This window comes from Mustela erminea, chromosome X (assembly GCF_009829155.1).
Source record: "Mustela erminea isolate mMusErm1 chromosome X, mMusErm1.Pri, whole genome shotgun sequence".
In the NCBI taxonomy this organism is placed as follows: Eukaryota; Metazoa; Chordata; class Mammalia; order Carnivora; family Mustelidae; genus Mustela; species Mustela erminea.
Genome location: NC_045635.1, coordinates 48,586,911 through 48,614,143, shown reverse-complemented (window position 1 = coordinate 48,614,143; position 27,233 = coordinate 48,586,911). Strand labels below are relative to the sequence as shown.

At 39.7% G+C, this 27,233-nt stretch overlaps 1 protein-coding gene across 1 annotated transcript; it reads right to left on the bottom strand.

Annotated features, from left to right (window-relative positions):
- Positions 1–23,382: 23,382 nt before the first annotated feature.
- Positions 23,383–26,759, bottom strand: UBQLN2 (ubiquilin 2). The gene has a single exon (XM_032330812.1). The coding sequence runs from the start codon at positions 26,456–26,458 to the stop codon at positions 24,587–24,589; it is 1,872 nt and encodes a 623-aa protein (XP_032186703.1). The 5' UTR covers positions 26,459–26,759; the 3' UTR covers positions 23,383–24,586.
- Between the last annotated feature and the right edge of the window lie 474 nt (positions 26,760–27,233).

The following is a 27,233-nucleotide window of genomic DNA, read 5'->3' as shown; positions in this document are numbered from 1 at the left end:
GGAATTCTGCTCCAGTGAGAGTCACCTGTTTTTAAAAAGCACACAGGGAATGAATAGGGCAGAACTCTAGGTGGGTCATTGTATACCCAGAATCCCAGGAGACACAAAAAGAATGGGGGTGGCAGAACTGATAGAGTGCCCAAGCAGTGGAGTGGCAAAACTGGTTAGGTCAGTGAGCCCAGGACGCATTCTCAGCTCCAGTTGCCATAACTGGGAGATGGGCAGGTCAGGAGACCACTCATCACCTGAGCACCCCAAAAAGGACTGAAACTTATGGGCTTTTTACCATCCCCTGGGAGGGCCAAAATGGCTGTAGAGCAGGGTGTGCATGCAAGCCCACAACTGCTCAACGTTGCAAAGACACTCCCTGGGACTCACCCAGGGTGGACTGCAGAACCACGGGAGTCTTAGGAGTTTGCGGTGCACAAAAGTGGAGACTTTTTGACTTGGAGGGTTTATTGAAGATGGGGGTACTGTGCTCTTGCAGTCCTGGGCCAGAGATCTGGGGGCAGCCATTTGTGCTCTGACCCTCTGGAAAGTCATGGAAAACCTCCAGGGAAAGAAAGCCACACTGACCACAAGCATACATTGACTCCATCCCCTAACAAGGGGTGGGGCAACTCCACTCAGGCAAAGACACCTGAGAAGCAACACGGAGTTCCCTCCTCCAGAAGACTGACTGGAAGAACAGGTGAATGACAAGCTTATGGATCTCACAACATTTTTAAAACTCCAGGACCGGAGGAAAATAGTGTGGCAGGTGTTTCCACAGGACTCATTTATCCTTCAGTCTAAAATTATCCATTGACTACTATTTGTTTTTTACCTTTTTTCCTGATCCAACTAGATTCTTACTTTACCAAATTGTTTTTAGAGTAACTTTTCAACTTTTGTTTTTTTCACATCTACATTTTATGGATATAGGCTTCACTTTTGTCCTTCATTCTACTAAATTTTATTTATATACATATATATATATATATATATAATAAGTAAATGAAATGTATATATATGTAAAATGCTTTGCAATTTTGGGATGTAGTTTCTTCGAGCACACAGACCAAAACTGAATCAGAAACAGGTGGATTATCCTGCTTTGTCCACCCTGCTAGAGTATAGTCTCTATAACCACCCATTTTTATTGTTTTGTTTCATTTAGAATTTGTTTGATTTTTGGGGTGTCTTCCCAACCACTTTTGATTTTTTCTTGGGTGCATTTTGCTTGGTCATTGTCAATACTTGTTCATTTGCTCACCCATCCTTCCTTGGGAAGAATGACTAGAAGTAGGAATTCACAACAAAGGAAAGAACCAGAGGAAATGTTCTCTGCTACAGAGCTAATAAACATGGATATAAGTAAAAGGTTAGAGATGGAATTTGGGATAAAAATTTTTTTAAATGTTTTAAATTAATTAATATTATTATTATTTTGACAGTAAGAGAGACACAGTGAGAGAGGAAACACAAGCAAGGGGAGTAGGATCAGGAGAACAGGCCTCCCATGGAGCAAGGAGCCCAACGCAGGGCTCGATCACAGGACCCTGGGATTATGACCTGATCCAAAGGCATATGCTTAATGACTGAGCCACTCAGGCACCCCCAGGATAACAATTATAAAGTAAACAGTTAGGCTTGAAAACAACATACATGACAATACAGAATGTCTAAGGACAGAAAAGTGATCTAATCAGGCCAAACTTTAAAATGCTGTTAACGAGATGCAGTCTAAATTGGGTGTTCTAATAGCTAGGGTGAATGAGGCATAAGAGAGAATAAGTGATTTAGAGGACAGGCTGATGGAAAGGAAGGAAGTTGAGGAAAACAAAGAAAGACAACTCATAGCCCATGAAGAAAGGCTTTGACAATTTAATGATGCCTTGAATTGAACCAATGTCAGTATTATTAGGATCTAGAGGGGGTGAATAGAGAGAGAGGGCTAGAAGGTATATTCAAACAAATCTTGGCTGAGAACTTCCCTAATCTGGGAAAGGAAGCAAGCATCCCTGTCTAAGAGGTAGAAAGGACTCCTTCAAAAGTCAATAAAAAAGATCAACACCTCAACATATAGTGAAGGTTGGAAGTCTTAGACCCAACGAAGTTATCCTGAGAGCAGCTAGGAAGAGGAGGTTCCTTAAGTATGGAAGGAGGGACATTAGAATAACATCAGACCTATCCACAAAAACCTGGCAAGTCAGAAAGGACTGGCAAGTTATATTCAGGATACTAAATGAGAAGAACATGCAGCCAAGAATACTTTATCCAGCAAGGCTGTCATTCAAAATAGAAGGAGATATAAAGAGCTTCCAGGACAGACAGAAACTGAAAGAATATGTGACCACCAAGCCAGCCATGCAAGAAATATCAAGGGGGACTCTGTAAGTGAAGAGAGAGCCCAAGGGTAACATAGGCCAGAAAGCAATACAGACAATCTACAGAAACAGGGTCTTTACAGGCCATACTATGGCACTAAATTCTTTCAATAGTGACTATGAATGTAATAGAGCTAAATGCCCAACCAAAAGACAGTGTATCAGATGGGGTAAAAAAGCAAGACTCATCCATATACTGTCTATAAGATATGCATTTTAGACCTAAAGAACCCTCCAGACTGAAGTGAGGGTATGGAGAACAATCTACCATGTTAATGGACCTCAAAAGAAAGATGGGGTAGTGATCCTCATACCACACAAATTAGATTTCAAACCAAAAATGGTAGTGAGAGAGGCAGAGGGACACTATATCATACTTAAAGGGTCTATCCAACAAGAAGATCTAACAATTATAAATATCTATGCCCCCAACATGGGAGCAGCCTATTATATAAACCAATTGATAACCAAATAAAGAAACACACTGATAATAATACATTAATAGTAGGGTACTACAACACCCCATTCACAGTAATGGACAGGTCATCTAAGCAGAAGATCAACAAAGAAACAAGGGCTTTGAATGAAATACTGGACCAGATGGACCTAGCAGATATATACAGAATATTCCATCCTAAATCAACAGAATACTCATTCTTCTGGAGTACATATGGAAATTTCTCCAGAAGAAATCACATACTAGGTCAAAAATTAGGTCTCAACTAATACCAACAGACTGAGATTATTCCCCGTATATTTTCAGACCACAATGCTTTGAAACTGGAACTCAATCACAAGAAGAAAATTGGAAGAAACTGAAGTATTTGTAGGTTAAAGAGCATCCTGCTAAAGAATGAATGGGACAACCAGGAAATTAAAGATAAACTTAAACAATTCATGCATGCAAACTAATGAGAATGAAACCACATTGGTTTCAAAACCTACAGGGTCCAGCAAAGGTGGTCTTAAAGAGGGAAGTACATAGCAATTCAAGTCTCTCTCAAAAATTAGAAAAATCCCAAATACAAAGGTAAAACTACACTTAAAGGACCTGGAGATAGAATAGTAAATAAAGTGAAAACCAAGGAGGAGGGGGAGACAAGATGGCGGGGAAGTAGGAGGAGGCGCCCGTTCAACCTACACCCTAAAGTGAGCTGATTACCTTCCAAAGATCTCCAATCACCCACGAAATCAGCCTGCGATCAGAATTATACACGTCTGGATCTCTACTGGAGCAGAAGACGCCAGTGGGCAGGTAAAGTGGAGTGGGAAAGTCGGACTGATATTGGAAGATAAACAAAAGGGGGAGGGAGCCACCAGAGGCGACCCATTGGAAAGTAATATCCCAGTACGAGAGTGCCCTGCACCTGGGAACCAGCATTAACTCGGGAGTCTGGTAGAAAGCACTCAAAAAGAGCAAAGGATCACGGGGGGGGGATTGTGGGAATTGGGGTGTTAGGGTCGGGGCTTAAGTCCCCAGACCCAGGACAGTCACCCCTGGCTCAGAGCCAGAGAGAGTGCGGCAGAGAAACCAGGTCTCGGTCCCTGAACCACCAGCGCACCTGAGAATGCATGGCTCCCAGCTCCCGTGAGGGGCTGGGAGCCTCACCAGCCAAGAGAAGCACAGCCTTTTTGCAGTTCCCATGCAAGTGCCCTGCTGTGCCATCAGAGTCCGAGTAGTGCCCCGCGCCCTCCCCTGAGAGAGGTGCACACAAATGCTAGCAGGGTGCTCTCGGACCAGAAAGACCAGGCACTCCCAGCCCGGGCCAGCAGGAAAATCTCAGTGTGTGATCACTGCTTGGAACTTCTTTGGCAGTCTGGAGCTGCCCAGACAGCCGCCGCTGCTGTGGTTTTGGCTACAAGCAAAAAATCCTGAGTCCCCAGGGACTGCAACTGCTCTGCCAGCGGCCAAGGGGGGATTTATATGGGCTCTGCAGCCGGACTGAGGCTTCTCTCTGAGAGGGAGGTCAGGGTGCAGTTTGCTTTCCTCTAAACCTACAAAAACCATCAAAAGCAGTCAAGGCGAGAGAGAACCAAAAGTGAACAAATATAAAAACCTCCAGAGAACAAAAGCCTGAAAAAACCAGTTTCCTCAGAGCCCACCCCCTTGAGGGGGGCAGGAGGACTTAGCTAAGAGAAATTCAGGGACTTAAAACCCACGTGGCAGGCCCCTCCCCCAGAAAACCAACCGGGAAAGGAAAAAAAAAAAAAAAGACGACAAGAAAACAACCATCACTACTTCATAGGACAATTTTTATTATTAATTCGATCCCACTATTCTGGCTCATTTTTTAAAATATAGTTAATTTTTATTATTATATAGATAATTTTTTAACCTATTTACCGTCACAGTGAGATGTCCAGTACATCAAATTTCATAATAACCTTCTAACCTGAACTTTTTGATACATACACCTGTGTTTTCCTTTTGCATTTCTATTTTTTAAATTTCTTTTTTTAAATTTTAGTTTACTTTAGTTTATTCCTTTTTTTAATTTTTATTTTCTAATACTCATATAGAGTTAAACTTCAAGGTAATGCCCTTTCCGCAATCAATGCCACCCCTATAGATAAACCAATTCCTAATCCCCCCTTATCTTAGGAAAGTTGAGTCCTTTAACAAAGATATCAAGATACATCCAGGAAGAATCAAAACAACCTTCCTCACCCACACTGAGAATTTACAACCACTCTCCCATATTTTTCTTCCACCAGTATTTCTGTGTTTTTGTATTTGTTCTGATAGTATATAAATCTTAAGCTCAGGGTTCTTTTTGACGGGGTTCTTCCTTTATTTGCATATATATATATATATATATATATATGCAAATATATATATATTTTTTCTCGTCATAAACTTTTATCAGTCTTTTTGTTTGTCTGTGTCTGTATACTTCATAAATATTACCTTGGGACCCATTTGGGCTAAACCTTCTCTTTTATCTCACCTTCCTTTCCTGTCTCTTTCCCTCTCTCTTTTTTTTTCTTTTCCTTTCTTTTTCCTCTCATTTGGGTGGGGAACCCTGATTGCTCAAAAGCATTCCAGGGTGTACCTTGACTGCACCACAGTCGATACACTCAGCTACACCCATTCAGCCATCTCTCACAAAAATGACTAGGAGGAGGAATGCCCAACAGAAGAAAAATACAGAGGATGGACCTTCTGCAACAGAGCTAACGGCTATCAACATAGACAATATGTCGGAAAGAGAATTCAGGCTAACAATTATCCAAGCAATAGCTAGGTTGGAGAAAGCCATGGGTGACCAAACAGAATTGATTAGGGCCGAACTGAAAACGACCGGAGATCATGTTTTCAATATTAGGGAAAAGCTGAAAGCAACCAGGGATGAGCTTCACAATGCTCTCAATGAGTTCCAATCTAATCTAAATTCTCTCAACGCTAGAGTAACTGAGACAGAAGATAGAATTAGTGATCAGGAGGGCAAACAGATAGAGAGAAAGGATCAGGAGGAAGCCTGGAACAAACAGCTTAGAAGCCAGGAAAACAGAATCAGGGAAATAAATGATGCCATGAAACATTCCAACGTCAGAATTATTGGAATCCCTGAAGGGGAGGAGAAAGAAAGAAGTCTAGAAGATATAGTGGGAAAAGTTCTTCATGAAAATTTTCCAAATCTCGTGAATGGAACCAGCGTTCATGTACTAGAGGCTGAAAGGTTTCCCCCCAAGATTACAGATTCTCGAAAGTCCTTGAGACACCTAATAGTAAGAATGAAGAATTATAATAGTAGGCAGAACCTCTTGAAAGCAGCTAGGACAAAGAATCCTTACGTACAGAGGAAAGCCCATCAGAATAATGTCAGACCTGTCCACAGAGACCTGGAAAGCCAGAAAGGGCTGGCAAGATATATTCAGGGCACTGAATGAGAAGAACATGCAGCCAAGAATACTTTATCCAGCAAGACTGACATTCAAAATGGATGGAGAGATAAAGAGTTTCCAGGACCGGCAAGGCTGAAAAGACTATGCAACCACCAAGCTGATACTGCAGGAAATATTAAGGGGGCTTCTTTAAAGGAGGAAAAAGCCCAAGAACAGCACTGAACAGAAATATAGAGACAATCTACAGAAAGAAAGACTTCAAAGGTAACACGATGTCAATAAAAACGTATCTATCAATAATCACCCTCAATGTGAATGGCCTAAATGCGCCCATAAAAGGGCACAGGGTTGCAGACTGGATAAAACGACACGACCCATCCATATGTTGTCTACAAGAGACCCATTTTGAACCTAAATATACACCCAGACTGAAAGTGAAGAGATGGAGAAGCATCTTTCGTGCCAATGGGCCTCAAAAAAAGGCTGGGGTAGCGATTCTCATATCAGACAAATTAGAATTTAAACTAAAGACTGTAGTCAGAGATCCAGAAGGACACTACATCATTCTTAAAGGGACTATCCAGCAAGATGATCTAACAATTGTAAATATCTATGCCCCCAATATGGGAGCAGCCAATTACATAAGAAAACTGTTAATCAAGATAAAGAGTCATATTGATATGAATACACTAATCGTTGGAGATCTTAACATGCCTCTCTCAGAAATAGACAGATCACCGAAGCAGAAAATCAATAAAGAAACAAGAGTGTGGATGGGGTGCCTGGGTGGCTCAGTGGGTTAAGCTGCTGCCTTCGGCTCGGGTCATGATCTCAGGGTCCTGGGATAGAGTCCCGCATCAGGCTCTCTGCTCAGCAGGGAGCCTGCTTCCCTCTCTCTCTCTCTGCCTGCCTCTCTGTCTACTTGTGATCTCTGTCAAATAAACAAATAAAATCTTTAAAAGAAAAGAAAAGAAACAACAGCATGGAATGACACATTTTTCCAGATGGACCTCATAGATATATACAGAACATTCCAACCACCTAAAACAACAGAATACTCATTCTTCTCAAGTGCACATGGAACTTTCTCCAGAATAGACCACATACTGGGTCACAAATCAGGACTCAACCGATACCAAAAGAGTGAGATTATTCCCTGCACATTCTCAGATCACAATGCTTTGAAACTGGAGCTCAATCACAAGGAAAAGTTCAGAAGGAACTCAAACACCTGGAAGCTAAAGACAACCTTACTTAAGAATGCTTGGATCAACCAGGAGATCAAGGAAGAACTGAAACAATTTATGGAAACCAATGACAATGAAGACGCTTTGGTCCAAAACCTATGGGATACAGCAAAGGCGGTCCTAAGGGGGAAATACATAGCCATCCATGCATTTCTCAAAAAAATTGAAAAATCTAGAACACACCAGCTGTCTCTACACCTTAAAGAACTGGAGAATCAACAACAAATCAAACCAACTCCACACATAAGAAGGGAAATCAAGATTAGAGCTGAGATCGATGAGGTAGAAACCAGAGATACAGTAGAACTTATCAATGAAACTAGAAGCTGGTTTTTTGAAAGAATCAATAAGATCGATAAACCATTGGCGACACTAATCCAAAAGAAAAGAGAGAAAGCTCAAATACATAAAATTGAATATGAATGAAAAGGGAGAGATCACAACGAACACCAAGGAAGTAGAAACAATCATCAGAAGTTGTGATCAACAGTTATATGCCAATAAGCTTAGCAACCTAGATGAAATGGATGTATTCTTGGAAAACTATAAACTCCCAAAATTGAATCAGGAAGAAATTGACAACTTGAATAGACCAATATCTAGTAACGAGATTGAAGCGGTGATCAAAAGCCTCCCAAAAAACAAGAGTCCAGGACTTGATGGATTCCCGGGGGAATTCTACCAAACTTTCAAAGAAGAAATAACACCTATTCTCCTGAAGCTGTTTCAAAAAATTGAAGCAGAAGGAAAACTTCCTGACTCTTTCTATGAAGCCAGCATTACCCTGATCACCAAACCAGGCAAAGACCCTACCAAAAAGGAGAATTTCAGACCAATATCCCTGATGAATATGGATGCTAAGATTCTCAACAAGATCCTAGCAAATAGGATCCAATAGCACATTAAAAAGATTATCCACCATGACCAGGTGGGATTCATCCCTGGGCTACAAGGATGGTTCAACATTTGCAAATCAATCAATGTGATAGAACAAATTAATAAGAGAAGAGAGAAGAACCACATGGTCCTCTCAATTGATGCACAAAAAGCATTTGACAAAATCCAGCATCGGTTCCTGATTAAAACGCTTCAAAGGACAGGGATAGAGGGAACATTCCTGAACTTCATCAAATCTATCTATGAAAGACCCACAGCAAATATCATACTCAATGGGAAAAAGCTTGCGTCCTTCCCGTTGAGATCAGTAAGACGACAAGGATGCCCGCTCTCACCACTCTTGTTCAACATAGTATTAGAAGTCCTAGCAACAGCAATCAGACAACAAAGGGAAATAAAAGGTATCCAAATTGGTAATGAAGAAGTCAAACTCTCTCTCTTCGCAGATAACATGATACTTCATATGGAAAACCCAAAAGATTCCAACCCCAAACTACTAAAACTCATATAGCAATTCAGCAACGTGGCAGGATACAAAGTCAATGTACAGAAATCAGTGGCCTTCTTATACACTAACAATGAAAATACAGAAAGGGAAATTAGAGAATCAATTCCATTTACTATAACACCAAGAACCATAAGATATGGGAATAAACCTAACCAAAGAGGTAAAGGATCTGTACTCGAGGAACTACAGAACACTCATGAAAGAAATTGAAGAAGACACAAAAAGATGGAATACCATTCCATGCTCTTGGATCAGAAGAATAAACATTGTTAAAATGTCTATACTGCCTAGAGCAATCTATACTTTTAATACCATTCCGATCAAAATTCCACTGGTATTCTTCAAAGAGCTGGAGCAAATAATCCTAAAATTTGTATGGCATCAGAAGAGACCCCAAATCGCTAAGGAAATGTTCAAAAACAAAAATAAAACTGGGGGCATCACGTTACCTGATTTCAAGCTTTACTACACAGCTGTGATCACCAAGACAGCATGGTACTGGCATAAAAAGAGGCACATAGACCAGTAGAACAGAGTAGAGAGCCCAGATTTGGACCCTCAACTCTATGGTCAAATAATCTTCGACAAAACAGGAAAAAATATACAGTGGAAAAAAGACAGTCTCTTCAATAAATGGTGCTGGGACAACTGGACAACTATATGTAGAAGAATGAAACTTGACCATTCTCTTACACCGTACACAAAGATAAACTCAAAATGGATAAAGGACCTCAATGTGAGATAGGAATCCATCAGAATCCTAGAGGAGAACATAGGCAGTAATCTCTTCGATATCAGCCACAGCAACTTCTTTCAAGATAGGTCTCCAAAGGCAAAGGAAACAAAAGCGAAAATAAACTTTTGGGACTTCATCAAAATCAAAAGCTTCTGCAAGCAAAGGAAACCGTCAAAAAAACAAAGAGGCAACCCACGGAATGGGAGAAGATATTTGCAAATGACAGTACAGACAAAAGGTTGATATCCAGGATCTATACTGAACTCCTCAAACTCAACACACACGAAACAGATAATCATATCAAAAAATGGGCAGAGGATATGAACAGACACTTCTCCAATGAAGATATACAAATGGCTATCAGACACATGAAAAAATGTTCATCATCACTAGCCCTCAGGGAGATTCAAATTAAAACCACATTGAGATATCACCTTACACCTGTTAGAATGGCCAAAATTAGCAAGACAGGAAACAACATGTGTTGGAGAGGATGTGGAGAAAGGGGAACCCTCTTCCACTGTTGGTGGGAATGCAAGTTGGTGCAGCCTTTTTGGAGATCAGTGTGGAGATTCCTCAAGATATTAGAAATAGAACTTCCGTATGACCCTGCCATTGTACTCCTGGGTATTTACCCCAAAGATACAGATGTAGTGAAAAGAAGGGCCATCTGTACCCCAATGTTTATAGCAGCAATGGCCATGGTCGCCAAACTGTGGAAAGAACCAACATGCCCTTCAACGGATGAATGGATAAGGAAGATGTGGTCCATATACACTATGGAGTATTATGCCTCCATCAGAAAGGACGAATACCCAACTTTTGTAGCAACATGGACAGGACTGGAAGAGATTATGCTGAGTGAAATAAGTCAAGCAGAGAGAGTCAATTATCATATGGTTTCACTTATTTGTGGAGCATAACAAAAAGCATGGAGGACATGGGGAGTTAGAAGGGGGTTGGGGTAAATTGGAAGGGGAGGTGAATCATGAGAGACTATGGACTCTGAAAAACAATCTGAGGGGTTTGAAATGGCGGGGGGGTGGGAGGTCGGGGTACCAGGTGGTGGGTATTATAGAGGGCACAGATTGCATGGATCACTTGTTGTGATGGAAAAATAATGATACTGTTATGCTGAAAATAAATAAATGAAAAAAAAGAAAGAAAGAAAACCAAGGAGGAGAAGAGAAACAATAATGATCAGAGCAAAAATCAATGAAATAGAAACCAGAAAAAAACAGTGGAACAGATTAATGAAACTCGAAGCTTTGAAAGAATTAACTAGATCTGTAAACCTATCACTAGAATTATCAAAAAGAAAAGAGAAAGGACCCAAATTAATAAAATAATGAATGAAAGGGGAGAGATCACAGCCAATACCAAGGAAATACAGACAACTGTTAGAATATATGAGTAACTATATGCCAACAAAGTAGGCAAGCTGGAAGAAATAGATGCATTCCTAGAAATTTATAAACTACTAAGACTGAAACAGGAAAAAGCAGACAATCTGAACAGACTGATGACCAGCAAGGAAATTGAAGCAGTAATCAAAAACCTCCTAAAAAATAAGAGTCCAGGGCCAGAAGGCTTCCCAGGGAAATTCTGCCAAACATTTAAGGAAGAACTAATACCTATTCTACTGTAGTTGTTTTAAAAAAATAGAAACGGAATGAAAACACCTAACTCATTCTATGAGGCCAGCATTACCCTGATTCCAAAACCAGACAAAGACCCCATCAAAAAGGAGATTTACAGACCAACATCCCTGTTGATTTTTCGATGCCAAAATATTCACCAAGATACTAGCCAATAGGATCGAAGAGTCCGTTAGAAGGATTATCTACCACAGCCAAGTGGGATTTATTCCTGGGATGCAGGTGTGGTTTGACATTCAGAAATCAATCACTGTGATACTTCACATTAATAAAAGAAGGACAAGAATGATGTGATCCTCTCAATTAATGCAGAAAAAGCATTTGACAAAATACAGCATCTTTCCTGATTAAAACTCTTCAAAGTACAGAGATAGAAGGATCATACATCAGTATCATAAAAGCCATCTATAAAAAGTCCACAGCAAATACCATTCTCAATGGGGAAGTGCTGAGAGCTTTTCTCTTAAGGTTAGGAACATGACAGGGATGTCAATTCTCACCACTATTGTTCAACATAGTACCAGAAGTCTTAGCCTTATCAGTCAAACACAAAAAGAAATGAAAGGAATTTCAACTGGCAAAGAAGTCAATCTCTCTCTCTTTGCAGATGAGATGATACTTTATGTGGAAAACCCAAAAGACTCTACCCCAAAATTGCCAGAAGTCATACAGTGATACAGCAACATAGCAGGATACAAAATCAATGCAGTGAAATCAGGGCATTTCTATATACTAACAATGTGACTGAAGAAAGGGAAATTAAGGAATCAGTTCCATTTACAATTGCACCAAAAACCATAAGACACCTAGGAACAAACCTAACCAAAGAAGTAAAGGATATGTACTCTAGAAACTACAGAAAACTTATGAAAGAAATTGAGGAAGAAATGAAGAGATAGAAAAGATACCCCTTGCTTATGGATTGGAAGAAAAAACATTGTTAAAATGCCTATGCTTCCCAGAGCATGTGAATCTACAGTTCAATGCAATCTCTATCAAAACACCATTGACATTTTTCACAGAGCTGGAATAAACAATCATAAAATTGTATGGAACCAGAAAAGATCCTGAATCATCAGGGGAATGCTGAAAAAGAAAAGCAAAGCCGGGGGCATCATAATGCTCTATTACAAAGCTATAATCATCAAGACAGTATGGTACTGGCACAAAAACAGACACACAGATCAATGGAACAGAGTAGAGAGCCCAGTTATGGCTCCCCAACTCTATGGTCAACTAATCTTCAACAAACCAGGAAAGAATATCTAATGGCTAAAAGACAGTCTCTTCAATTAATGGTGCTGGGAAAACTGGACAACCACATGCAGAAGAATGAGACTGGACCATTCTCTTATACCAGACACAAAGAAAAAAATCAGTGAAAGACCTCAATGTGAGACAGGAATCCATCAGTATCCTAGAGGAGAACACAGGCAGCAACATCTTTGACCTAAGTTGTAACAAATTCTTGCAAGACACATCTCTAAAGGCAAGAGAGACAAAAACAAAAATGAATTTTGGGGACCTCATCAAGATAAAAACTTCTGCAGGGCAAGGGAAACAGTCAACAGTCAACAAAACTTAAAGGCAGTCTACAGAATTAGGAAAGATATTGGAAAATGACATACCAGATAAAGGGTTAACATCCAAGATCTATAAAGAACATATGAAACTCAACACACACACACACACACACACACACACACACACACACACACACTCCAATGAAGAAATGGGCAGAAGATGTGAACAGATACTTCTCCAAAGAAGACGTACAGATGATCAACAGATGCAAGAAAAAGTTCTCCACATCACTTATCATCAGGGAGATACAAATCAAAACCACAATCAGATACCACCTTACACTAGTTAGAATGGCAAAAATTAACAAGACAGGTAACAACAAATGTTAGCAAGAATATGGAGAATGGGGAACCCTACTACATTTTTGGTGGGAATGCAAGCTGGTACAGCCACTCTGGAAAAACAGTGAGGAGGTTCCTGAAGACATTAAAAATAGTACTACCTTATGACCCAGTAATTGCACTATTAGGTATTTACCCCAAAGATACAGAAGTAGTGAAAATAAGGGGCACACTTCCCCAAATGTTCATAGCAGCAAGGTCCACAATAGCCAAAGTGTTGTAGGAGCTGAAATGTCCTTCAACAGATGAATTGATAAAGAAGATGTGGCTCATACATAAAATGGAATATTACTCAGCCGTCAGAAAGGATGAATACCTACCATTTACACTGACATGGGTGGAATGGAGGGGATTAAGCTAAGTGAAATAAATAAATCAGAGAAAGGCAATTATGATATTGTTCCACTCATATGTGGAATATAAGAAATAGTGCAGAGGATCATAGCAGAAGGGAGGGAAAACTGAATGGAAGAAGTCAGAGTGGGAGACAAACCATGAGACTCTTGACTTGGGAAACAAACTGAGGGTTGTTGAAGGGAGGTGGGTGGGTGGATGCTGTATCTGGGTGATGGACATTAAGGAGGGTACATGATGTGATGAGCACTGGGTGTTATACACAACTAATGAATCACTGAACCTGACATCAGAAGCCAATGACATACTATACAGCAGCTGACTGAACATAGTAAGAAAAAAAATTATTATTATGTTGAGTAATTGAATTTAAATATAAATAAATAAATAAACAAACAAATAAAATGTACTAGTAGATTAAAAAATAAAGAAATGTATACCACTTCTAAAATGTTAAAGTGAAAATCTTTAACTTCTAAAATGTTAAAGTGAAAATCTAACTAAAATGTTAAAGTGAATGAAACAAAAATGTAACAAAAAGTTCATTTAAAAGATTCAACAGTGAGGTGCCTAGGTGGCTTAGTCATTAAGCAGCTGCCTTTGGCTCAGGTCATGATCTCTGGGTCCTGGGATCAAGCCCTGCTTCAGGCTCCCTTGCTCAATGGGAAGCCTACTTCTCCCTCTCCCACTTACCCTGTTTTTATTCCCTCTCACTGTCTCTCTCTGTGAAATAAATAAATAAAATCTTAAAAAAATAAATGAAAGATTCAACAGGCACCTGGGTGGCTCAGTTGGTTAAGCAACTGCCTTCAGCTCATGTCATGATCTCAGGGTCCCGGGATTAAGTCCCACATCAGGCTCCCTCTGATCTGTGCAGAGTCTGCTTCTCCCTCTGCCTGCCTGTGCCCCTGCTTGTTTCTCTCCCTCTCTGTCAAATAAATAAATAAATCTTTATAAAGAAAAAGATTAAGCAAAACTGTATCTATAGTGTATCAAGTTTAAAAATTGCATATACTAAAAATATATAAACCTGGGTAAAGCAGTAAGATTCTATTGGCTATCTGTGGCTATGAGGGATTTTTCTTATTTTCTTCATTATATTTTTAATTTTAATTTTAAGTATATGTTCCTTTTATAATAATTATTTTTTAAAGATTTTATTTATTTATTTGACAGACAGAGATCACAAGTAGGCAGAGAGGCAGGCAGAGAGAGGAAGGGAAGCAGGCTTCCTGCTGAGCAGAGAGCCCGACGTGGGGCTTAATACCAGGACCCTGCGATCATGACCTGAACGAAGGCAGAGGCTTTAACCCACTGAGCCACCTAGGCACCCCCTTTATAATAATATAAGGCTAAAGGGTAAGTATGAATTTGGAAAATGAGGGACAAAATCAGAAAGAATATGTGCACATGAATATTTATAGCAAATTTATTCATAACCGCCAGCTAGAAGCAACCAGTATGTCCTTCAATAAGTAAATGGATAAACTGTGGTATACTAATACAATGAAATGTTATTCAGTGATTAAAACAAATGAGGTTTCAAAAGCCAGAAAATGTCATCAACATATCTTGAATATAAATTGCCACATGAAAGAAACCACACTGAATATGGTATGTACTGTCAATTATATGACTACAGTGATGACAAAACGTTCAGTGGTTACCAGGGTTTAGAGGTTTGAATAAGTAAAGCACAGAAAATATTTAGGACTATAAAGCTATTCTAATTTTATTGTAATGGTACATCTTAATGTAAGCAACTTAAAATAATTATTTAGTAAGTTAGGGGATGCCAGGATGGAATGTAGAATATGACAAAACAATATAACTACATTATAAATGTATAAAACAGCTTCACTGAAGGGTATGGGGAGAATGGTGCTGACTTAAATAACTTTAGAAGTGAATAGAGTCCCTAAGATTAAAAGCAAAATAAACCATATAAAGCATTGTACTTCAGTTGATAATGTTGTTTCCTACAGTGGTAGGGGTTAACAATTCAGACACTGCTATACACGGATGCTGGAATTTAACAATTGAGTAAATGGATGGCAGGTATGGGAGCCAAGTTTTTCACTCTTGTAGTGGGATGTTATAAATAAATAAGACAAGGAGACTTGAATTATCAAAACACGAATTACGGGGCACCTGGGTGGCTCAGTGGATTAAAGCCTCTGCCTTCGGCTCAGGTCATGGTCCCATGGTTTTGGGATCAAGCCCCACATCAGGCTCTCTGCTCAATGGGGAGTCTGCTTCCTCCTCTCTCTCTGCCTATCTCCTCTGCCTACCTGTAATCTCTGTCTGTCAAATAAATAAATAAAAATCTTTTAAAAAATGGATTACAATGGTCCTTTTTGTAATGGATTAGAATTGTAGACATCACCAAGATCTCACATTTAGCTTAATTTAGATACTGATGATTATATATATAAGAAATACTTATATAGATAGAGAGATAGATTAGTATGCACACATATTTTCCTTGATCTGTCAGCTGAGAGGGACCAGAAGCAATATAGTCCCAGGGGATAAAAGCATATCTAGGACCCAGGTCTTGGTTTCTAATACCATTCTCCAGTTAGTAGAACCATGGTCCCTAGGAAAAGAGAGCCAAGAAATATACAAATGGACAGGAAGCACTTTGTGGTGTCACAAAGTAAGGAAATTGTCCAAAAGTATGTTGGAGTCAACAAATAGCAAAAGCAATCTTGAAAAATAAAAGCAAAGTTGGAGGTATCACCATTCCAGACTTCAAGCTATATTACAAAGCTGTAGTAACCAAAATAGTATGGTACTGGCACAGAAATAGACACATAGGTCAATGGAACAGAACAGAAAACCCAGAAATCAACCCATAACTATATGTCCAATTAACCTTTGACAAAGCTGGAAAAAATATCCAATGGGGAAAAGGCTGTCTTTTCAATAAATGGTGTTGGGAAAACTGGTCAGCTATATGCAAAACAATGAATCTGGACCACTTTCTTACAACATAAACAAAAATAAATTAAAAATGGAATGGATACCTAATGATAAGACCTGAAAACATACAAATATTAGAAGAGAACACAGGCAGTAACTTCTTTGACATTAGCCATAGCAACTTTTTTCTACAGATGTTTCCTGAGGCAAGGAAAAAAAAGCAAAAATAAACTGTTGGGACTTAACAAAGTAAAAAGCTTCTGCACAGTTCAACAATACTAAAAGGCAACCTACAAAATGGGAGAAGATATTTGCAAATGACGTATCCAATAAAGGGCTACTATACAAAAATATATGAAGAATTTACAAAACTCAATACCTTAAAAACCAAGAAGCTAAGTAAAAAAATGGGCAGAAAACAAGAACAAAGATTTCTCCAAAGACATACAGATGGCCAAGAGACACATGAAAAGATACTCATCATCTGTTACCAACAGGGAAATGCAAATCAAAACTACAATGAGGTGTAAATTTGCACCTGTCAGAATGACTAAAATCAACAACACAAGAAACTATAGGTTGTTGAGCATGTAGGGAAAAAGGAACACTCCTACAGTTGCTAGGAATGCAAACTAGTACAGCCACTGTGGAAGAGTTTCAAGATTCCTCAAAAAGTTAAAACTAGAACTACTTTAAAATCCAGGAATTTCAGCAGTGTGTATTTACCCAAAGAATAGAAAAACATTAATTCAAAGGGATACATGCACCCAGATGTTTATAGCCGTATTATGACAATAACCAAAATTATGGAAACGGCCCAAGTGTCTGCTGACTGATGAAGGATAAAGAAGATATACACATATACCAAAATGGAATATTACTCAGTCATAAGAAAGAATGAAATCTTGCCATTTGCTAGGACATGGACAAAGTTAGAGAGTTATTATGCTAAGCAAAATAAGTCCAACAGAGAAAGACAAATACCATATGATTCCACTTCTATGTGGAATTTAAGAAACAAAACAAATGGGGGTGTCTGGGGGGCTCAGTCAGTTAAGCGTCTGCCTTTGTCTCAGGTCATGGTATCAGGATCCTAGAATCAAGCCCCTAGCTGGCTTCCTGCTCAGCGAGGAGTCTGCTTCTCCTTCACCCTCTGCCCTTCCCTCCCTCTGCTTGTGCTTGCTCTTAAATAAATATATAAAATCTTTAAAAAAAAAAAAAAAGAAAAGAAAACAAAGGAGCAAAGGGGGAAAAAGAGAGGCAGAGATGTAAACCAAGAAACAGATTCTGAACTATAGAGAACTGAGGGTTACCAAAAGGGTTGGGGAATGGGTTAAGTAGGTGATGGAAATTAAGGAGTTCACTTGTTGTGATGAGCATTGGGTGATATATGGAACTGTTGAATAACTCTATTGTATACCCGAAACTAACATAACACTGTATGTTTACTAGCTGGTATTGAATAAAAACTTATTTATAATTTATTTAAATTCAATTAGCCAAGGTATAGTACACCATTAGTTTTTGATATAATGTCCAATGATTCATTAGTTGAATTTAATACCCAGTGCAAAACTTGGGATCATGACCTGAGCCAAGGGCAGATGCTTAATGACTGAGCCACTCAGGCACCCTGAACATTTTTGTTAAAGGGCTTCAGTTAAACAGCTCCAGAGAGGAGGGTATTTTCAATGAATGGGTAGAAAGTTCCTAACACTAAGCCAAAATTCTGAATTCTTTTAACATTTGAATTGCTCTGCCCTTTGTAGCTACATAAGTAAATGTTACCCTTCTCCTGACAAGGTTTTCAATTATTTGAAGAAAGTATCCACAAACCCCAGTCCTTTGACTGAAACATTCTTAACCTGTTCAATAACTGTGGTGTGTCTATAAATGAGTCACCACCTTGATCACTTTCCAGATTGTCTGTGTCCATTTTAATTGTAGCACTCTGAAATAACTGAAATCTCCCAAAATAAGCTATCAAATATTGATAATATTTATCAAATAAAATATTACAAAGGAGTTATTTGTTCTGGACACCATGCCTCTATTAACGGAACCCAAGATTTCATTACATATGTGTGTGTGTGCACTAGAACCTCTCACATAGCTGGTGCATGTTGAACTCATGGTAAATTGAAACCACTGAGTCTTTGGCACATATGCTATTTTTAGGCCACATCATCATTGACCTTTGGTAATTTCAATTTTTGATACAAGACTTCACATTTGATCTTATTCAATTTAACCCTGCTGAATTTGGCTTTTTTCTTCAGCATACGAAGGAGTTTTAGGATATTGCTAACAACATCTAGTGCGTTTATTCTACTAATTCTATACTATTTGCAGCAGGATGAGCAAGCGGTTTCATGATAGTCACTGAAACATAACGTCAATGGATAGTCACTGAAACATAACGTCAACACCATGTATATTGGGGCAAACAACTCTTATTTGAGGGTAGCTTACCCACTTTTGAGTTTGCTGGCTTAGAGTAGCTTTTGCCAAGGTTTTTAATCTCACCAAAATGTCTAAAGCCTAGGTAAGCATGTATACCATCTGATGAAGCTGCTTATCTTATGTCTGCCAAATTGTACTTTTCTATTTTTAGAAAATTGCTTTAGACTTTGAAGAGATAGAACTGAAATTGGAAACTTCTTGTCTACATTGACACATTAACAACCAATTTAAATTTCTAACCCATCTACTGTCCTGTCTTTATCATCTAGCTCATGTTACTCCATTTTATTCTCAAGGACATTTTGAGAAACTATCAAATGCTGTGGTGAGGTACACAATGTTTATTGCCTTCTGAGGTCTCAGGAGGCAGCTCAATAAAAGACAGGCATCCTCCAGAGCAGCTGAAGCACAAGTGGCCCATGTCATCGCCAGTTTGGAGACATACCATATGTATTAGGCCACTGCGGACAGAAGGATTAAAGGGCAGTTTCAAATATTAGCCACAATTCAAAAGTCAAGAAGGCAAAACTCTATTCTAATTACTGACTGTGTCTCAGTTGATTCTCACACATTCATTTTTACGTAACCTGCTCCAGAATGAATAGCAGCAGAGATGTATTTATTTAAAAACAGCTAATGTGTCTCCTCAGCAACACCCAGGCAGCAAGCGAGTATTTAACTTATTATAATATCTCTATGATAAATAGGCCAGTATAATTTAATAGTCTCAGGAGAAAGCAGAATAGTGAACTGGTCACATGCACATTCTGCAATCTCAGAAGTAGGCTCAAATTTTTACTCTGTCATTTAATAGTGATACGGCCCTGTAAAATTACATTGTTTTAGCTTTTTTCCTTAACTGTAAACTAGGGAAGATTAAATAATAGTGCTTCCTCATAGGATTATGAAAATTGAACATTACTATGAATACATTAGCTATTATTGCTATCCCAGTGTGAGAAATTTAGTCTGGTAAGACAATCTTGTGAAATGCATACCAGGGCCAACTAATCATTTTTTTCACATTTATCAACCATTCTTTTAATAATGAATTATAGAATCTTTGCTGAAATTATCTTACATATGCTAATCTACACTTTGGGTCAAGAAGCTATGAAGTTGGATTTTGAAAGTACTCTTAGGAAGCCCAAATCTGTGCTCAGATACCTCAATACAGCTAGAGCTATATGCCGTAATACATACTCATTTGATGAATGCTGCCCATGTATATTGGGGCAAACAACTCTTATTTGAGGGTAGCTTACCCACTTTTGAGTTTGCTGGCTTAGAGTAGCTTTTGCCAAGGTTTTTAATCTCACCTAAGTGTCTAAAGCCTAGGTAAGCATGTATACCATCTGATGAAGCTGCTTATCTTATGTCTGCCAAATTGTACTTTTCTATTTTTAGAAAATTGTTTTAGACTTTGAAGAGTCTCCTAACAGACTTCTAAGAAGATGGTAGCATTAGAATAGGTCCCAAATTCTTGCCCTTCCTCCCACAAATCAACAAAAATGACTACAGAGAAAAAAATACTGAAGAAAACCTGTATAATGAAAGCAGCAGAACTCTGAAGGAATTTCTCTAAGACATGATGCTGATGGGGAAAAATTCTGGAGGCAGGGGCAGGCAGTGGAAAAGACTGGGATGAAAACCTCATAAACTGAGGGATGTCTGACTAAGTTTCCTTTTATTTAAGTTCCCTAATATATTTTTAAAATAACACCAAATTAGGAATATCAAAATTGCTGCATAGTTTAAAATTTCTACATTTAGTAGATTAAGCTGTATGATGAACATTTTCCATCATTGTCAGTCTGGCTCTGAGGCTAGAGTAATCACTTCATTTGAGGATAATGTAAAAATTCTAAATTAAGAGCTTTTGTGAACATGAGACACAGGCCAAATGGCTCTCCTGATACCCTAACCCCAATCCCTAGGCTAGGCCCTGACAGGAATCATTTCATTTGTTGCTATTTTAGAGCAGGATAGCCCCTCAAAGGGCAAACTCAATCTCTGATAATGGTTTCTCAATAAACATAGTGGGCTGGACTTGATACGAGTCCTCTTTAATGAACCAGGAAGGCTTGTTCCAATGCTGTGCATCTACTCCCCTGCCCCCACACAAATGGTGAGAGTATATACAATATCATGTATCTGAAGTAGAGGCCAAAAGAGCAAACATACAAGGAGGTCTTGAGGTGAACTTCTGCTAGAATTGCCCCTGGCCCTACTTTCGACCCCATTACCTCATCCTCCTGGATCAGAGTCAGCAATGTACAGTTACACTATCTAGCCCTCCAGTATAAACTTAAGGAAAGAGTGAGAACAAAGTAAACAATAAAATCATGTAAGAATTGCTACACTTTTATTGGAGGGAAAGAGACACCAGGTCAGCCTATACCTTTCTTGATTCAATATTGAATAAGTAGCTAAACTGTCAATAAATATTAGATGAAGAAAACCCAAAACAAAAACAAAATCTGTAAAAAGAACTTGTAAGATAGTATTACATGTAAGAGACAAAGAACAATTAAAATTTAAAAAGAGTAGTGTGCCTGGGTGGCTCAGTTGGTTAACGGACTGCCTTGGGCTCGGGTCCTGATCCTGGAGTCCCACATCAGGCTCCCTGCTCAGCAGGGAATCTGCTTCTGCTGACCTCTGTCCTCTCATACTGTCACTCTCTCCCTCCCAAATAAATAAATAAAATTTTGAAAAATTTGAAAAAGAGTAAATGTTATAAACAAAAATTATTGAACTAGAAAGAAAAAATAGTTTAAAAACCTAGATCTATTCAGGGAGAAAACAAAATGTATTAAAAAATAGATAAATTGCTCCTCGGCTTTTTGGTTAAGATCAAATGTAAAAAATAGATTAAACACTTGGCAAAGGCAGTTAAAGAATTCCATCCCTCTGCTGTTTTGAAAGAAATTTACTTGCCAAACTGTCTGAGCCAGGCCTCAGACATCTTTTTTCTATGGCTATTGATTTATTGCCATTTCCTGTGCCAGTGTCTTAATTCTGGCATTTATTTCCCTATAAAATCATCCATGTCATTAAAATTATTAAATTTATTATGGCAGACTCTGTCTTTGTAATTATCTCAAACACCCAACATCATATAGCACTGAAATAATAAATCACCATTTCCTAATTTGGCGATCTGAGGAACACCGATAGCCCAAATGTATTAGGTGTGTTTTAAAGAAAAAAAGGTATTTCTTAGGGAAATGTTGAATTAGACAAAGTCAAATAGTTTTTATTCTTTTAAACTGAAGAACATTCTCCTTTAAAAAATACTACTAATCAGTATTTATTGCAGAATGACTTTCTAAGAGGGGCTACAGTATACAGCACTTTGCAAATTTATTTGACCATTTCCTATAGGAATACTTTTTCTTTTTTAAAAATGCAATTTAGAATTGCTGCAGCAAACATAGTTAAATGTTTAACTATGGTTAAAATGACAAACGAGAATGCCATTGCCACTTCTATTATTTAGGACTGTTCTGAAAGTGTTAATTAACCCATGCAGTCAGAAACAATTTTATAAATTTTGAAAAGGAGAACGTATTATTGTTATAATTGACATGACTGCTTACCAGTAATAATTCAAAGGATCAACTGAACATCTCCACAATTAATATATTTCAGTAAACTGCCAATTTAAACTTAATTTATAAAAATATATCCTTGCCCTATACAGCAAAAATGGCCATATAGGTAACACACTGAATAAGAGCTCTCAATCACAGTATTGTTTCCTATATGTCTTTCCTAGGAATATATTTATCATAAATTATATAGGACATAAATACATAAAGCTTTGTTGAAGGACATAAAACTTTTTAAAAATGAAGCAACATATCATGTCTCTGGAAAGCATTACAATTCTATAGTTCTTACCATCAATTTAAGATAATACCAATCAATTTTTTTTTACCAATCAAATTTTATTTGGGGGGAGCTACTAATTGTAAAGTTATTCTGGTAAAATAAACATGTCAGGATCACCAGAAAACTGTGAAAGATAAAAATAAAAAAAGATCAATAAGAGGACTTATCCAAAAAGATATGAAGTCCTATTTCTAACTTAGTAACTATAGCTGATGGACTGGGACTACAATATTCAGCGGTACTAAAGAGCATTTAAACACAGAAGTGTTTGTGTCTATACACACACACACACACACACACACACACACGAGACATAACAAATGGGTGGTGGGCAGTGAGACAAAATTTTAGCTAACAACTGACTAACCCTTTGGGGATAAAAAAAAAGTTAGAATTCCTAAACCCCACATCAGAAAAGTTCCAGATAGGGCAAAGGAATTCTTTTAATAAAACCATAAAAATTAAAGAAATACAGGATAAGATTTATATAATCTTGGGGTGGGGCAATCCTGCTAAATATGATCCTAGAGCCAGAAGGCAAAAAAAAAAAAAAAGATATATCCATTTTTAATTTTTTTTATTTTTTTAGTCATTTTTAATGCATTTTTCCCTGTGCACAAGAGAAATAACTGAGAAAAGATACAGTTTCCTTTATACATAGCAAGTAAAAGTAATGCAAACATCACATGACACTTTTCAGTGAAAGTTACATTTCCAATTACAGATCAAAATGCTAATTAGGGTCTCTTTATGGGAAAAGCTGAGAAGGAAGTCTTAGGTAAAAAGCACTTTCCTGGCATTACTACACTGATCCTTCAGGCTGCACAAAAATTAAGGTCATATACAGTTAATTTGAAAATGTTGACACAATGTCACACTGTAAGTTTTCTGTACAATTAAATGTATACTTAGAAATACCAGGATAAACATTTCTACTATATTTTAACTGAACTTGCCTAGCCAACATTTTCACTGAGTTATCAAAGATGCTGTAAGATTCTACAAAACTGTGAGACACACCTAGCTCCAGGAAGATTTCTTATATTCTTTCTCATTTTGGTTACACATATTCTGCTTAGATTCTGTTGTAATAATTCTAGATGTACAGTTCCAATTGTGCTTACTGTACTGTGTACAAACATAGCAAAAAAGAGCAAATAATGGTATAAATCTTACAGCATTTTGCTAGCAAAAATACATGCCAAAGTCACAATAAGCAATATTGTACCACAAATTAGAGAGCTTCAGTAATTTGCTTGTTTTTAATATTTTCATTCTACATTAAATTACTATCATAGGCTAATGTTTAAAATGCAAATAAATTGGACATCTGTAGGACAAAACTTATTTACCCAACTGTGAAGGCTGATACCGGTTTCCAAAAATCACAATAAATGCAGAATAAAGAGAAGTGTTTGCATGCAACACCTTTGAGTGAAACAGCACTGAATACAATTACTACCATTCAAAACAGGGAGGGAAGGAAGGAAGGAAGGAAGGAAGGAAGGAAAAAAGGAGGGAGGGAGGGGAGGGAAGAGAGAGGAGAGGAGGGAGGGGAGGGGTTAGGAGGGAAGGGGGAAGGATGGGTAGATACAGGAGGGAGGGACAGAGGGATGGACTCCACCTTAAAATGCATATTAGACTTATAACTAGACAGATTTTAAAAGAATCAAAATGAAAGCAAAGCACAATTTTGTGTGTGTTTAAAGATTTAAGAGCCATTATCAAAAATAAGATACATTCTTTCAAGGTACAGAAATGTAATTACGATGGCTGGGAGCCCAGCAGCCTCTCAATGGCAGCATTGATGTCGCCTCCTGTTGCTATTAGAGCCTGCAAGTTTGCCTCACGGTTTAAGAACCCCATTGCGTTGAGCTGTTCCAGTTGTTGCTGAAATCTGACTTCTGGATTCGGCAGCTGTGGAGGACTTGCCCCAGCCAGAGCCTGCACCATTTGCTGAATGAACTGCTGGTTGGGTCCAGATTCTGATGTTGGGCTAGTGGTTTCACTGGGTGTAGAACTAGAAACAGTGGGCCCAGGGGGACCACCAGAGCCAGTGGAGCCGGGGCCTGCAGGGCCAGTGGGTCCTATGGGCCCAATGGGGCCTATGGGAGTGAACGGGACTATGGGGCCTATGGGGCCTATGGGTGTGACTGGGCCTACAGGGCCTATAGCGGTTCCCAGCACCCCTACCCCCACACCTGGAGTGAAGCTTGGAATGAGGCCAGGAGCTTCAGTGGCTAATGTCTGTAGCCCCTGCTGGATCTGCATTAAAGCCTGCATTGCTCTTGGGTTTGACATGGCTGACAGTGTGTCTGGATTCTGCATCTGCTGCAGGAAAGCTGGGAGCTGTGGACGCATCTGCTCCTGCAACTGAGGATTTGCAGTAAACACGGGGCTATTCAGCATCATCTGTGCAGCCAAATCTGGATTCTGGCTCAGTGACTGCATCATGCTTCTCATGTAGGGTGCAGACAGCATATTCTGGATCAGTTGGGGATTTTCAGTTATCTGTTGCAGCAAGCTCTGCATTCCTGGGGTACTGAAGATGCTGGCGACATAGTTCGCTGCAGCCACAGTGTTCCCGGTAGCACTGCTGGAGCTACTGCCAGACCCACTGCCACTGCTTGTGGTTGTGCCGGTGGTTGCAGAACTCTGGGTAGCCTGTGGTGGTGCCCATGGATTGGGTAGTGGATCCCGATTTTCTGTGCGGGAAGGCTGTGTACCTTCCCCGGAGGTGGAATTGCTCCCCACTGAAGCAAATGGATTACCCCCAAACTGCTCTTGTGCAGCATTCAGCATGGGTTCTTGAATGTCAGTGTACATGCGTCGTAGGGCATTGTAGCCACCTGGGATGCTTTCAAGATTGCTGAGAGCCAGATCTTGATTTCTCATCATCTCTTGCATCATGGCCGGATTCCTGGCAATTTCGAGGGTCTGCCTCATTATATCTGGGTTGTTGAGCAGGTGACTGATTTCTGGGTTTCTCTGAATCAATTGCTGCATCTGTGGATTGGCCATAATGAGCTGCCTCATTAGATCGGGGTTTGAAAGCATGCTCTGAACAAAGGGATTTTCCATGATTTGGATCATCATCTCAGGGCTGGACAGGAGCTGCTGCTGCATCTGGTTCTGGAGCTCAGAGAAGTTGGTCGAGCTCAAGCCCAGGCTGCTAAGGCCTGCAAGTCCTCCCAAGCTCCCCAGCCCAAACGGGTTGCTATTTGTGGAAATAGATGTGGAGTTACTCCTGGGAGTCGACGCGGAGGTAGTGTTAGTTCCCGCGGCATTACTAGGCTGTGTGGACTGGCCCTGAGGTCGGTTCTGGCTTTTAATTACAAGATGAACAGTCAGTCCATCATGGATGCCATGCTGGATCAGGGTATCTTGATCTTTCAAGATTTTTCCGGCAAAAATCAACACTAGCTGATCGGTTTGGGATTTGAAGCGTTTCGAAATCGCTTCCTTAAACTGCTGGACTGAGCTATTCTCGGGCACCGCGAACTCCTCTTTCTCTTTGGGGGTCTTCACAGTGACTTTGATGATTTTGGGCTCGGCCGGGGCAGAGGCAGGGCCTTGGGCCGCAGCAGGGCCGCGGGAGGGGCGCGGGGGGCCGCTACTCTCGCCGTTCTCAGCCATGGCGGACGCAGTGACGCAGGCAGACAGGGAAGGCGCGGGCGGGCGAGAGAGAGAGCGAGGGAAGAAGGAAGGAAGGAGGCGCCGCCACAGCAGGCTGGGCCGGGCCAGGCGGGGAACGCAGAGCACGGTACCTCTGTGATGAAAACTGCGGTTTCCCGGTCCTCTGATGGGGAGAAGACTCTGTAGGCCGCGGGAGAAGAGTCGGCGTTCACGTCCCTGGGCCTCCTCCGCCGCCGAGTGATCACACCGCGCGCGTTCCCAGCAACTCCTGCAACGGCTCTGCCCGCTCCTCCCCGCCCCTCCCCTTCCCCAGTTCCGCGCTCGCCTCCCCGCCCCCTCTGCTGACGCGGCGCCAGGCCCAGAATGATAGATTCGACTCGTTCAAAATTAAAAACTTCTGAACTGGGGGGAAAAAAAGAAGGAGAGAGACAGACAGACAGAGAGAAAGAGAGATAGAAACAAAGAGAAAAGAGAGGAAGGAGGGAGGGAGAGAGGAAAGGAGCCAGCTTCTGAGGGCATTAAAAGACCAATGGAGAATATATTAAATACGAAAATACATATGCCGTCTCTTAGGCGAGAAAGGATGAAAGCCTGAATCAAATTCGCCCCATGTAAAAGACGAAAAATGAAAAAGAACTCTGACTAAGCAAAAAGGAAAAGAATAACAGCCCCAGTGGGGGAAGGGGCTAGAGCATGCATAGCAGGCTGGGCTAGAGCATGCATTTTACAAAAGCCCAAAGCCAGTGGGTGAAAAATGAATGCTTAAGCTCGCTTA

Bases quoted from the DNA above. Each gene is read 5' to 3' on its own strand.
- UBQLN2 (XM_032330812.1), bottom strand. From the start codon at position 26,458: ATGGCTGAGAACGGCGAGAGTAGCGGCCCCCCGCGCCCCTCCCGCGGC.